The sequence below is a fragment of the Siphateles boraxobius genome, unplaced genomic scaffold (assembly GCF_051911475.1).
Source record: "Siphateles boraxobius isolate OS27281-9 unplaced genomic scaffold, OSU_SipBor_1 68, whole genome shotgun sequence".
Taxonomy (NCBI): Eukaryota; Metazoa; Chordata; class Actinopteri; order Cypriniformes; family Leuciscidae; genus Siphateles; species Siphateles boraxobius.
The window spans coordinates 2,672,884-2,684,369 of NW_027509195.1; the positions used below are offsets into that span (position 1 = coordinate 2,672,884).

The 11,486-nt window shown below is 37.7% G+C and overlaps 2 protein-coding genes across 5 annotated transcripts in view; both read right to left on the reverse strand.

Moving 5' to 3' along the window:
• Nucleotides 1-8,231, reverse strand: part of sycp2 (synaptonemal complex protein 2) — a 48,150-nt gene extending 39,919 nt beyond the window's left edge. For 2 of the 3 annotated variants that reach the window (XM_077214047.1, XM_077214046.1), the window contains exons 1-7: nt 8,022-8,231; nt 7,579-7,619; nt 7,282-7,419; nt 4,694-4,824; nt 4,496-4,598; nt 3,543-3,567; nt 3,355-3,440 (exon numbers count right to left, since the gene is read on the reverse strand). In XM_077214047.1, the coding sequence (XP_077070162.1) occupies nt 3,355-3,440; nt 3,543-3,567; nt 4,496-4,598; nt 4,694-4,824; nt 7,282-7,419; nt 7,579-7,602 (507 nt within the window). In that variant the 5' untranslated portion in view covers nt 7,603-7,619; nt 8,022-8,231. Of the gene's footprint in view, nt 1-3,354; nt 3,441-3,542; nt 3,568-4,495; nt 4,599-4,678; nt 4,825-7,281; nt 7,420-7,578; nt 7,620-8,021 lie in introns of those variants that run through there. The other variant, XM_077214048.1, reaches the window with a different exon arrangement.
• An 892-nt stretch (nt 8,232-9,123) lies between these two features.
• ppp1r3da (protein phosphatase 1, regulatory subunit 3Da) lies at nt 9,124-11,031 on the reverse strand. Of its 2 annotated transcripts, none has more exons than XM_077214028.1 (2): nt 10,836-11,031; nt 9,124-10,431 (listed from the first exon to the last, which is right to left on the reverse strand). In XM_077214028.1, the coding sequence occupies exon 2, from the start codon at nt 10,406-10,408 to the stop codon at nt 9,623-9,625; it is 786 nt and encodes a 261-aa protein (XP_077070143.1). In that variant the 5' UTR covers nt 10,409-10,431; nt 10,836-11,031; the 3' UTR covers nt 9,124-9,622. The 2 variants fall into 2 exon arrangements, with proteins under 2 accessions (XP_077070143.1, XP_077070142.1); XM_077214027.1 differs by having other exon boundaries at nt 9,124-10,568.
• Between the last annotated feature and the right edge of the window lie 455 nt (nt 11,032-11,486).

Below are 11,486 nucleotides of genomic sequence, written 5' to 3' on the forward strand. Positions count from 1 at the left end.
ACATTAGGATTAATTTTTCTTGTCCCCTCACAATGACAGTAAACTAATTATTATACATACATGAGTATACATGAGTAATGAGTAATACATGAGTGAGGAGTAATGTTACATTTGTTATATTTTCACTTCAAAATGGCTGATTATTTTTGTCATTCGTTTAACATTTATGACCTAAAAAACTGTCAATGAAGAAAAAATGAAGAACGCGCTGAATCTGATTATAACAAGACTGAAGCGAACACGAATTTGTGTAGCTTACACTTAATCACACATTTTTAGGGGGACTAGGCAGAAGTTTAGGGGGGGATTTGATTACACTATTTTTAGATAGCCCGTCGGGCAAGCCAGTTATGCATTTTGGTCGGCTTTTGTTGGAAATTTCCGGCAAATGAAACAGTACATGCCCTCATCGCCTTTCTCCACCCAGGTGTAATGTGTTTTCCATGACACTAGGAATTAGAACTGGGCGACATGGCCAAAAAATCATATCTCTGTATTTTTTTGGTTAAATGGCGATATACGATAGACCAATTTCGAGCCGACGTCACAGTTACGTCACGGCGCTAGCTGGAGGCAAAACAAAGGGAAAACTGCAGGCGGCCAATACAAACCAGCACAGATTCGGCTACAAAATAAGAAGCTTAAATTGTTATTATTATTATTAAATGTCATCTTGTTGTGTTGTTGAGTGCTAGAATCAATGAAAAATGAATATGCTGTATCTGGAATTTTTATTTCTAGAAAATATTCACATCGTTAAAATTGCACCGTAATGTCACTCTTTACATTGTCGTCTTCTTGGCGCTGGCTTGGCAGAACTGCGGATAGTACCACACAAGTCTTGTACATGACCATTCAGCACATAGTTATAGTCATCTAAAGATTTATATGCCCTCAGTTTCTCTATCGGATAGGTGTAGAAGTCAGGCCACTCAACCGGAGGTAGCCTAGCGTTAACGTTAATCCTGTCAGATCGTGCATCATTGAGTGAGCGTGTAACGGCTACGGGTCGGCCAATCTGGTTCCGTCCATTAAAATTAACTTTTGCAAATAACAATCGCGGTCATGGACAGTGAGTGACCTTGCACATTAAGATAAAATCGGATTTTCTCCAGTCATTGTTAAAAAACAAGCTAACAAAACTTGCATACTAACGTTAGGGAAGCAGCCAGAGGGATCGTTCTGCAACCACCTAAGCTCCGCCCACAGAAAAACGTCACCATGTTTACCAACTGAAAAGGGGTCTATATATATCTCGGTACTTTCTACGTTTTTCTATTTGGATAAAGAAAATCTGTATTTATTTAAAAAAAAAATATTTCAAATCCTGCTCAAAGATTTCCAAACAATGTTGATATTGAAGGATATGGAAAGAAATATAGGGAATGTAATGTAGGCTATGCAATATATTATGTGCAAAAAGGTGGTTAAAATCAAATTACATTCTAACATTGTAACATTATAATCTAAAAACAAAAATAATGCTTTTATTTTTAAAATGACTAAAGGCTAAACTAAAAGTGAAAATAAAAACAAAAGCACAAACTAATTTTAATATATTATTAATATTATTATATTAGCCTGCATTTGATTACCCCATTATAATGCTCACTTTCATAAAAAACATACCTCTGGGGTTTAAAATTCCACATATGACACATTTATTGTCTCCAAAAACAAATATTTTAGCAATCCGTATATTTTAGTCAGAATTATTGCGCTACTATTCTATTGTGCTCGTCTGTTTGGCGCGCATGCGTGCGGCGGCGCTCATTAATGGAAGCTTGAATTTTAGCGGAGATTCACTTGCAGAAGCTCGTCCTCTCCTGACAGTGAAATGGACATATTTGTTTGACTTTCTAACATTTACAGATGGAGAATATACCCGTGAAATGTAAGTTAAGCACTGAGGAAAGCACCACGTCTCAAACGCATTAAACAGCGCCAGTATTTATCTGTCAGTCAGCAACAGTATCTGTCAGAGCATCTGACAGGGCAAGCTGCTTTAAACTTGTTAACTATATGTTACCAGTTATTTTGAAGCACTTAATATAAGCTTGTGTCATGTTTAGGACAAATTCTACTATGTTCTTTCACTGCAGGAGCTCACACTGCGGTACTCCGTTATTTTTCAGATGTGCTTGTATCGATATAAACGGTATTGCCTCATTCCATATCGTTTAAAAAAAAAATCGATATACTGTACAAACTCGATTTACCGCCCAGCCCTACTAGAAATGTCCTCTTTCTTGTATCAGCCTCGTAGTTCTTTGACATTTTAACACGTTATAAATAACCTGAAGTAACATTGACACTCTTCACGCCACTGTATGACGTTTGCTGTTTGTTTTGCTGATGGCCAGTCACTGGCCCGCGCGGGCCAGTGACTGGCCAATCAACTAGCCCGACATACTCTTTTACTGGCCCCGGGCCATCGGGCCATTGCTTATGTCGAAGCCCTGGTTAATGTGAACGCTGTCATGCGGACCCGGGTGCGCACTGGGGTACCGAACCCGAGACTACCTGGAGGAAGTGTGGTCTGAGTTCGGTTACACTCGAACCGTGCTGCAATTAGCGTGAATGTGAAAGCATCACGGACTAGGGTGTGCACTTGTTCAGGAAGTAAAGTGACCTGCACATGCTTTTTAGCTGATTATGATGTGTTTAGTTAAATAAAACACATATAAGGGATGATAGTGTTGATAATTTACCTTGGATAGGAGCGAGAGTGAGTCTGCAGTGGTGTATTCGCACACACATGCCGCGTGGACTCAGGACAACAAATTAATGGAAATCCACTGTCTCCTGCGTTTGCAATCAGCAGAAAGCCAAATGCGACACACAGTTAACCTATGTTTTTCACTCAGCTGCGCATAATAGCACCAAATTAATAAAAAACACAATTTATTGACCCGCGTTCTGTCTTCTATCATGCGTCGTGCACGTTGGCGTGACGTAAGATGCACGCAAACGCACCAGGATTCGATAGAATCACGCTGAGTGTGAAACCAGACCAACACTGCGGGGGGCGCCGGGAACAATCGCGCTCGGGCTGCAGCAAACGATTTAATTCTAATTCTTAATTCTTAAGAAATTCTTAAATTTAAGCACTTTTCAAACCTTGAAAAAACAACATCAAAATTCAAGCATTTTCAAGGATTTCAAGCACCCGTACGAACCCTGTGTAATTCAGTCTTCTATTTCTGGAAAAGTCTGGATAAACACAGCTCAAGTAATATGTCCTGTCACATGTCATGACTGGTGGTGTTGAATTGAGTTTTTGTCATTTGGTTGAAACGATTACTTCCATGCATATTGGTGGTGACTGAAGCTAAGCTGTATAGAATCTCTTACCTCTTTCTGGATCATGATGTTCGTTTGGGCATCGGAGGCCAGTTTGCCAATGTGACTAAGCAGAGCTTCTGTAACTTCAAATGTACCTGAGGAAATACACAGATTTAAATGAATGCACAGTTCAACCTACTCTTTGTTTTTGTCTTTTTTTTCTCCAAAATACTGAAAATCTGGAACAAAACACTCACCTTCTTTACCACTTTCATGAACAACCTACAAAGGTGAAATAAAAAAAATCACAGATCAGACTAATGTATTACAGTAAGTGTGTGTGTGTGTGTGTGTGTGTGTGTGTGTGTGTGTGTGTGTGTGTGTGTGTGTGTGTGTGTGTGTGTGTACAAATTGTGCCACACACATCCTGATAAGTGAAGTCAAAACATTCTTATTGCTCCCTGGTGATTGGCTGCAATATAGATCATAAACCCCACCCCTCTCCATATAATTGAATGGGATGCGAGTGAAAAACTTAATTAAATGTTTCTTTTGCACTTTTTTGTTCTTGTACTCTTTTCCTAGCAATTAATTACATCTGCTAAGTCATATTGCAGCAAAAAAAAAATTACATGTGTGATTGCTTTCAATAAGTATGTTTACATGCACAGATTTTTGAATCAATCCGACCTGATTTCAAATTCAAAGTCCTGTTTATACAGTACAAACCCTATACGTTGCAATCCGATTCACATATTTGTTTATATATGCATTACAGTAAATGCATTCTGAACAAAATTTCAGAACATGCACAGCGCCGTTGCGGCGTTCTGAACTGTAAAAGTCACAATGACAATATCGTCCATGATTATAATTGTCATTTGGCCTTAATGACATCTCTAAAAAGAAAGCTGACATATGTCAGAAGAGCTTTTTTACCAAATATTTAGTAAACGTTCAGTTTCCTCCACTGACCGGTTCGTAAGATATAGCCTAAATAAACAATCATTTAAATGCATTATGGCACTGCACATGTGTGCAAGGTATTTTTGAATCTGATTAAGCTCAATCGGAACGACTGAGGTGTTTGAATGAAGCCTTTTCTGTCCAATTGAGCCATCTATCTGATTACTAACAGAATATTTGGGTGCATGTAAACGTAACTACTTAAATGCATTTCCTTTTATCCCAAAAATGTGCAGTTACGAACCATCAGTGCATCAAATAAGTCCTCAGCCAGCTTTATCAACGTCTCATTTCTTGATGACCCTGCATCCACCCACAGCTTTCTGGCCTTCTCGAACCACTGGACCATGTAAACAAATATTTTAAGCCATGAATATATTATTCTGTTTCACCAAAACAGACATACAGAGAGAATGTACAGACATACATTGATTGTACACTTATCTTTTTAACAAATCCCTGGGCGACTAATACAGATATTCCACCACCTCCTGGAAACACCAGCATCTCGCCATATTTGTGTAAAACGGTAAGCACCAGACAAGCATGGTCCACATTTCCAAGATCCATTTCCTGCAAGAAGACACAATTAAAGTGCATTAGTGCCCGCCCACTTTTTCAGTGGCGTTGGTTCCTTAAGTATTTTTCCCATAGGGATTCAGAAAAAAGTATTTGTTAAAGGGGTCATATAATGGTACATGCACTTTTACAAGTTGATTGTACTGAAATGTGTGTTGGCAGTGCCTGTACACAACCATCATATAATGATAAACATCCATCCAGTGTTTTTGTTTTAATCTCCTTATATCTTTTCCCCTGCCTCAAATTGAGCCGTTCGATTTTGTGACGTCACTAAATCGGACGCCCCTCCCATGATTGTTAATTGACAGCAGCGTTTCAACACAGACCCGCCCTGAGCGAGCTGTCATCGTAGTCCGTCATTGTTGATGCACCAGAGCAGAATGGCGTCTAAGCGATTGTGGTGTTCTGTTCCTGGCTGTAATAAGGAACACAGCAGTAATTTAATGTTCCTAAATTCGAACCGCTGAAGACGCAGTGGTTGAGTTTTATTCTTGAAGGGAATATTCCCAACGATCTACGTAAATGCTTTTATGTTTGCACTAATCATTTCTCACCAGACTGCTTTCTAAACGAGCGTCAGTGTAAATCTGGTTTTGCTAAGAAGCTGAAAACAGAATCGGTACCAACTATTCGTGTTCCTGCTGCACCTCCACAATAAGTGAGTGTAACGTTTTATTAACCTTTAAATACTAATCTTTGCAAATCGCTTGCACGCTTCACGATGAATGTGGCTAATATTTACACTCAGGGTATATTACGGCATGTTTTCTATGTAACGTTACGACGTTCTCAATATAATTCCAGGTAAAATTAGTGTTTTGTTTTCTTATAATACTAATGAGAATTTTTAATAAAAGTATATTACAAAGTTTTCATTTAGACCCTAAAGATTCATATTAACTTGTACAAAAATGGCATTACATGACCCCTTTAAAGGGTTATAAGCAATGAAACAAATCAGGTATGAATCAAATTACAAATTTTTATTTCACGCAAAATTTTTTTTGAAAATCTGACAAAAAGGTACAAGAATGTGTAACGTTACTTAAAGGGTTAGTTCACCCAAAAATGAAAATGATGTCATTAATGACTCACCCTCATGTCGTTCCAAGCCCGTAAGACCTACGTTCATCTTCAGAACACAGTTTAAGATATTTTAGATTTAGTCCGAGAGCTTTCTGTCCCTCCATTGAAAATGTATGAACGGTAAACTGTCCTTGTCCAGAAAGGAAATAAAGACATCATCAAAGTAGTCCATGTGACATCAGTGGGTTAGTTAGAATGTTTTGAAGCATCGGAAATACATTTTGGTCCAAAAATAACCAAAACTACGACTTTATTCAGCATTGTATTGTCTTCCGGTTCTGTTGTGGATCCGCGTTCAGTGACGCTGCTGACGTGTGTCTGGTGCGCCCGAGGTTCGTTTACAGTCTGAGGGAGACGCACGCTGGAAACAAAACAATCTTCACAAACATGTCTAAGTATTTCCACACAGAGGAAGACTTGCATTTTTTTGCCCAGCCATATTTATTTGAAACCCGAATACACGGACGCACCAGATACACGTCAGTTTGTCTTACGTCATCAGCTTCACTGCGGACTCGTGAATGCGGATCCACAACAGAACCGGAAGTCAATACAATGCTGAATAAAGTCGTAGTTTTTGTTATTTTTGGACCAAAATGTATTTCCGATGCTTCAAAACATTCTAACTAACCCACTGAGGTCACATGGACTACTTTGATGATGTCTTTATTGCCTTTATGGACAAGGACAGTATACGGTTCATACATTTTCAATGGAGGGACAGAAAGCTCTCGGACTAAATCTAAAATATCTTAAACTGTGTTCTGAAGATGAACGGAGGTCTTACGGGCTTGGAACGACATGAGGGTGAGTCATTAATGACATCATTTTCATTTTTGGCTGAACTAACCCTTAAAAGGCTTTAGTGAGTACGGGGACGAGGGCTTACTTATTTATTTAATAATTTATTTAATTGTTTACTTTGTTTTATTAGTGCGAGGAATTGGAATCTTTTGCTATCATTTTGCAAGCAAAGATGGAGTTGGTGATGAAGAACAATGTCACTTCGCATAGAAATATTTCACCAAAAAAAGGCGAGCCTGTGGATATCACACATGCAATTTGGAAACATTGTACAAAAGTTATGCCAGTGAAGGATTCTCAAACCACAGTCAATTATTCCCTAAAAGTGAAAGTGAACACAAAAACTGTCCAAGCTTTTGCCATCTGACCCATTAATTCTCTCAGACACGACAAGAGCTGAATCTACCTCAGTGCCGATAAAGGTATATCAAAACCTAATTTATTTGCTTAACCCTTCTCTTGTCTATACATTAATGATATTGAAAAAAATAAGAAGAATCAATATTTCAACAAAAAAACAAATTACAATACAAATTTTATATTTAACACATAACTTACCCTGTTGAACAGCTTATCCAGCTTGGTCATGAATTGTCTGGAACATTTCAAAGAGGTTTCCTCGCTTTCATTTTGCAGAAATTTTTCTAGGGCCTGAAAATGATTGTGTTTGAAAGCCTCATCCACCAGTTTCTCCACCTAAGTAATACATTATAACGTGAACTTTGTGTTATTGTGCAAAAATGAATCATCACGTATAATTACAGGAGACAAAGGCATTACAGAGGTGAGAGGTTAAATCCATTTTCCAAGAAATAAATGCGTGAAGTAAACAGCTCTTTTGGGTTTATTTCTCACCTGATGGTCCTGCAAAGGTGCCATGATGCACTGACAATGACCTGTTTTAAATGTTGAAGATATTAAATATGATCTCAGACGCACACAATTCAAAGAAAATAAAATTCCAGGAAAGATGAGAACTCAGCTGTCTTCAAAAATTTCAGTCTTTCTGATTCTCGAAATTACATTAACTAACGTAAGTTACAGAAGTCACTAAACTGCGTGTTTAGGCTTTGTTTAGTTTAGGTTGCGATATTTTAATCAAATTATGTTGTTAGCGGACTTTTAGTCAGTTAATAACTCATCTAACGTTACTGTATAGGCAGCAAAAACAAAAAACACACATAACAGCAAATATTATTGCTGTAGGCTAAAATATTTGTCTAATTAGGAGTAAATCGTAGCTGCTAGCTAAATTAGTTTAGCCGGTTGGCAAAGTGTTCAGATTCACGTTACGTTACCTCAGATTATAACTGACGCTTCAACGGACTTCAGAAGGAACTTTCACATCTATTAACAAATAATGTGAAGTTAACGCTGATCGTTCGAGACGAAAATGCTCAATTGTCACTCAAAATCGTTTGTAAAAGAAAAATTTATTTCGTGTTTGTCGCTTGTATGGAGCCGTTGTGTTTTGATAACGCGGGAAAATAAAATGACGAGCACGCGCGGCCACAATAAACAGACGCTGGCAAAAAAAAAAAAGTGTTCTTTGGAGTCGGATCTTTTCAATGAATCGATTCAAAACTCATCGAGTGTACAGACTTTTAAATCATTATTAAATAGACTTTTTTTCATTAAAGTAAATTACTTTAAAAAACCTAACCATATAACCATATTCAAAATTTAGTTTGAATTCATTTTTTCAATACAAACCATTTTATGTTTTGTTATCTTATCCGAATGAACCGATTAAACTATTTAAAAAGGTGTCTTAATAATAATAATAATAAAAATACTATGGTATTTAGCACATTTTAGGTTTGAGACAAAGATCAGTAGTTTTAAAGCCGTTGAGAAAAAAAACTTTGTCCGTGAATTTATATATTTTCAAATATCAGGGTGGCACAACTGCAAACATGGTTCTTTTATTATGAGTTGACAAGGACATAACAGTAAAGGTGATAATGCATTATCCAGAGGAGCTCTACTGATCTTTGTGGCGAAGTGAAAAGGTTTGTAGATCTCTCTCAAATACTGGTAAAACTGCTAATTTCAAGTATGTGGGTACACTTTCCATGTCAGGTGGTACAACTACATTATATACAAACCACTATTTGAATTGGTTGTACCGCCTAACATGAAAAGTCAAAAAATGAATTTAAACACTTCAAAATGTTATTTAACAACTAAAGCTTGTTTAAACACATTTTTCATGACTCAAAAATATGCATTACATCAGTTTCGAAAAGATTGTTAAAAAACACCTTTTTTTAAAGTTTATTTGTCAATGACCCAAATGTCAAATTATTGTAAATTACATTGTTTTTATGAACTGAATCATGGTGGCAGCAACAAACTGAAGTTACAATAATAATAAAACAAATACACCTAAAAGCAAAATTCTGTGTCTAAATATGGCTTTATTGGAAGTTAAAGGACAATGTGATTAGAGAATCACTGAATATTTTTAACCAGTTCTTTAAAACAAGCGGTATTCCCCATCTCCATTGAACACATCCTTATTCCATCAACATCTGTGTTTACAATATACACAAGTAGGCTACTATGAAAATTTACCACATAGTGACAATAAAATCCTCACACAAACAAGTGCAAATCTGAAATGTAAAAAAAAAAAAAAACAGTAAAGGCACTTTTTGAATCTATATTGCATTATAAAGTCATCATACAGTATTACTCTCAATGCTCCAGTCCAGTTTAACAGTTCTTAGTTAAAAATCTCATATTTCAAAATATTATTCACAAAGGAAATGTGCTATGGCAAGACCTCCAGAAGCTCAGCAGTGTATATCACATGGTGAAAATGCTGGTGGTTGCAAGTAAAATGAAAAAGTGAAAACAGTGCTTTAAAAAAAGTTCCATCTAACTTTCAGTGTCCTCAGATAAAGTGTATCATGCTGTCTTCACATTCCTTCGGCACAGGCAGGTTGTAACTCTGACAGGTTAATTTGTAATTCTGCCCACCATTGTTATCCCAAAACTGAGTCCCCATTACTTTATAACAGACCGCAAACTCTAGCACAGCCCCAGGGTGAAGGATGAATGGAGGAACGGGAAGATGAAATCGAAAAGTGTCACAGCAGGGCCCATTTGAAATAGATTTGCTTGCAACCCAGTAAGCCTTGGTTTCTGAGCAACTCTTCCAGTTTGTAAAGGAATAGCGAACACTCACTTCCTTCTCAAACGCCAAATTTACGACTTGAACGATCCCTATAATACCAGGCTCATAGCACAAAACCCGCTCCAGACATACTTGCTGAAAACACAGACGATCCGTGTAGTTTGAGCATTCGCCTGGCTGGACAGAGAATGTGGGTTTCAAATATGGTAGGGATATTTCCATCCTCTTACTCGAGGCCAGCTCAGAATTCATTAACAGTCGGAAAAGAACATGCTCTGGGACAAATGGGTCCTCGCCGCTTTTGAAAACCTTGACATTTTCCAGGTCCAACCCCAAAGAGTCCACAAATCGGACGCTGGCTCTGCGACTAAGCTTCCTTCTCTCTGATGGAGATGGAAGGGACTGAGTACGCCTCTGGATGATGGATTTGGTTGGGGGTTCACATGACAGGCTGCGGCCTGCAGTGTGCCTTGGAGTTGTTCTCGGGCTAGGTGGACGAATTTTAACTGGCCTAGTCCCACTGTCTGTTTTTGAGCGGGACATGTCCTGGGAAATCGGTGTGGAACCTGATACAGTGGTGAAAAATAGGTCAGCATTCATCTCTTCGAGGGGTGTGTCTTTATGGCAACATCCCAAAGACCAGGCCATGTTTATTAGAAATAGGTCCCTTCTAGTGCACCTTGCACAGAAAACTCAGAGAGACCTGAAAATTAGAAATATTCTAGGTTATAAATACTTGTTAAATATTCGAGTAAGTGCAAAGAAGCACGTCTGCCATAATACTGTGCAGCTGTGAAAACATGGCAGGCTCACTAGCTACTTTAATCTCAGCTCACTTTTATCCAGGATACAATTTAATATTGTTTTACATGGTACAGTGTCAGTGCAAACGTATATAGTCAATGACTTTGGCTCTGTACAAAAATTCAAACAAAAGAAGAAGTTCAAGTTCGTGTTTTCATTGTCTCACCAGTAAAATCCGACGTTTTTGGTTACGACGCATATGAAGATACTCCGAGGCTATTTTTATAAACCAAACGTTCATAATGTGGAGGAGCTTTACACAAACTTTGTGCAAAGGTGAAGTATACGTGATTTAACTCACATACGATGCATTTCATGCAAACTGCGCAAAGCTGGTAGGGGTGTGACGTCAAAGGTAGGGGGCGTGACAACTGCGTCAGCTGTACTCGGGAAAGGCTGTGTCTCAGGGTTGCCATGTCCGCCGATTATAACCTGATTTTGGCTTTTTTAAAGTTCCCTCGAATCAAAATCGAAGCTCTTTGGCTTTTAGTATGAATATATTTGTCTTATCTATAAGCTAGTGTGCCTCAAAACAATGACAAAATTGATAGGCTAGGAAAATGCGGTGAACGTTAAATATATATTTGTGTTTTCCCATTTGCTCAAATAGCAAAAGAAAAACTCCACAATAGTGTTTTCATAACTTTCAAAAAGAGGGAATATATATATATATATATATATATATATATATATATATATATATATATATATATATATATATATATATAGAGAGAGAGAGAGAGAGAGAGAGAGAGAGAGAGAGAGAGAGAACAGCAGTCAGAAGTGAGAAAGATGTCAACTACGTCACTTCCACAGC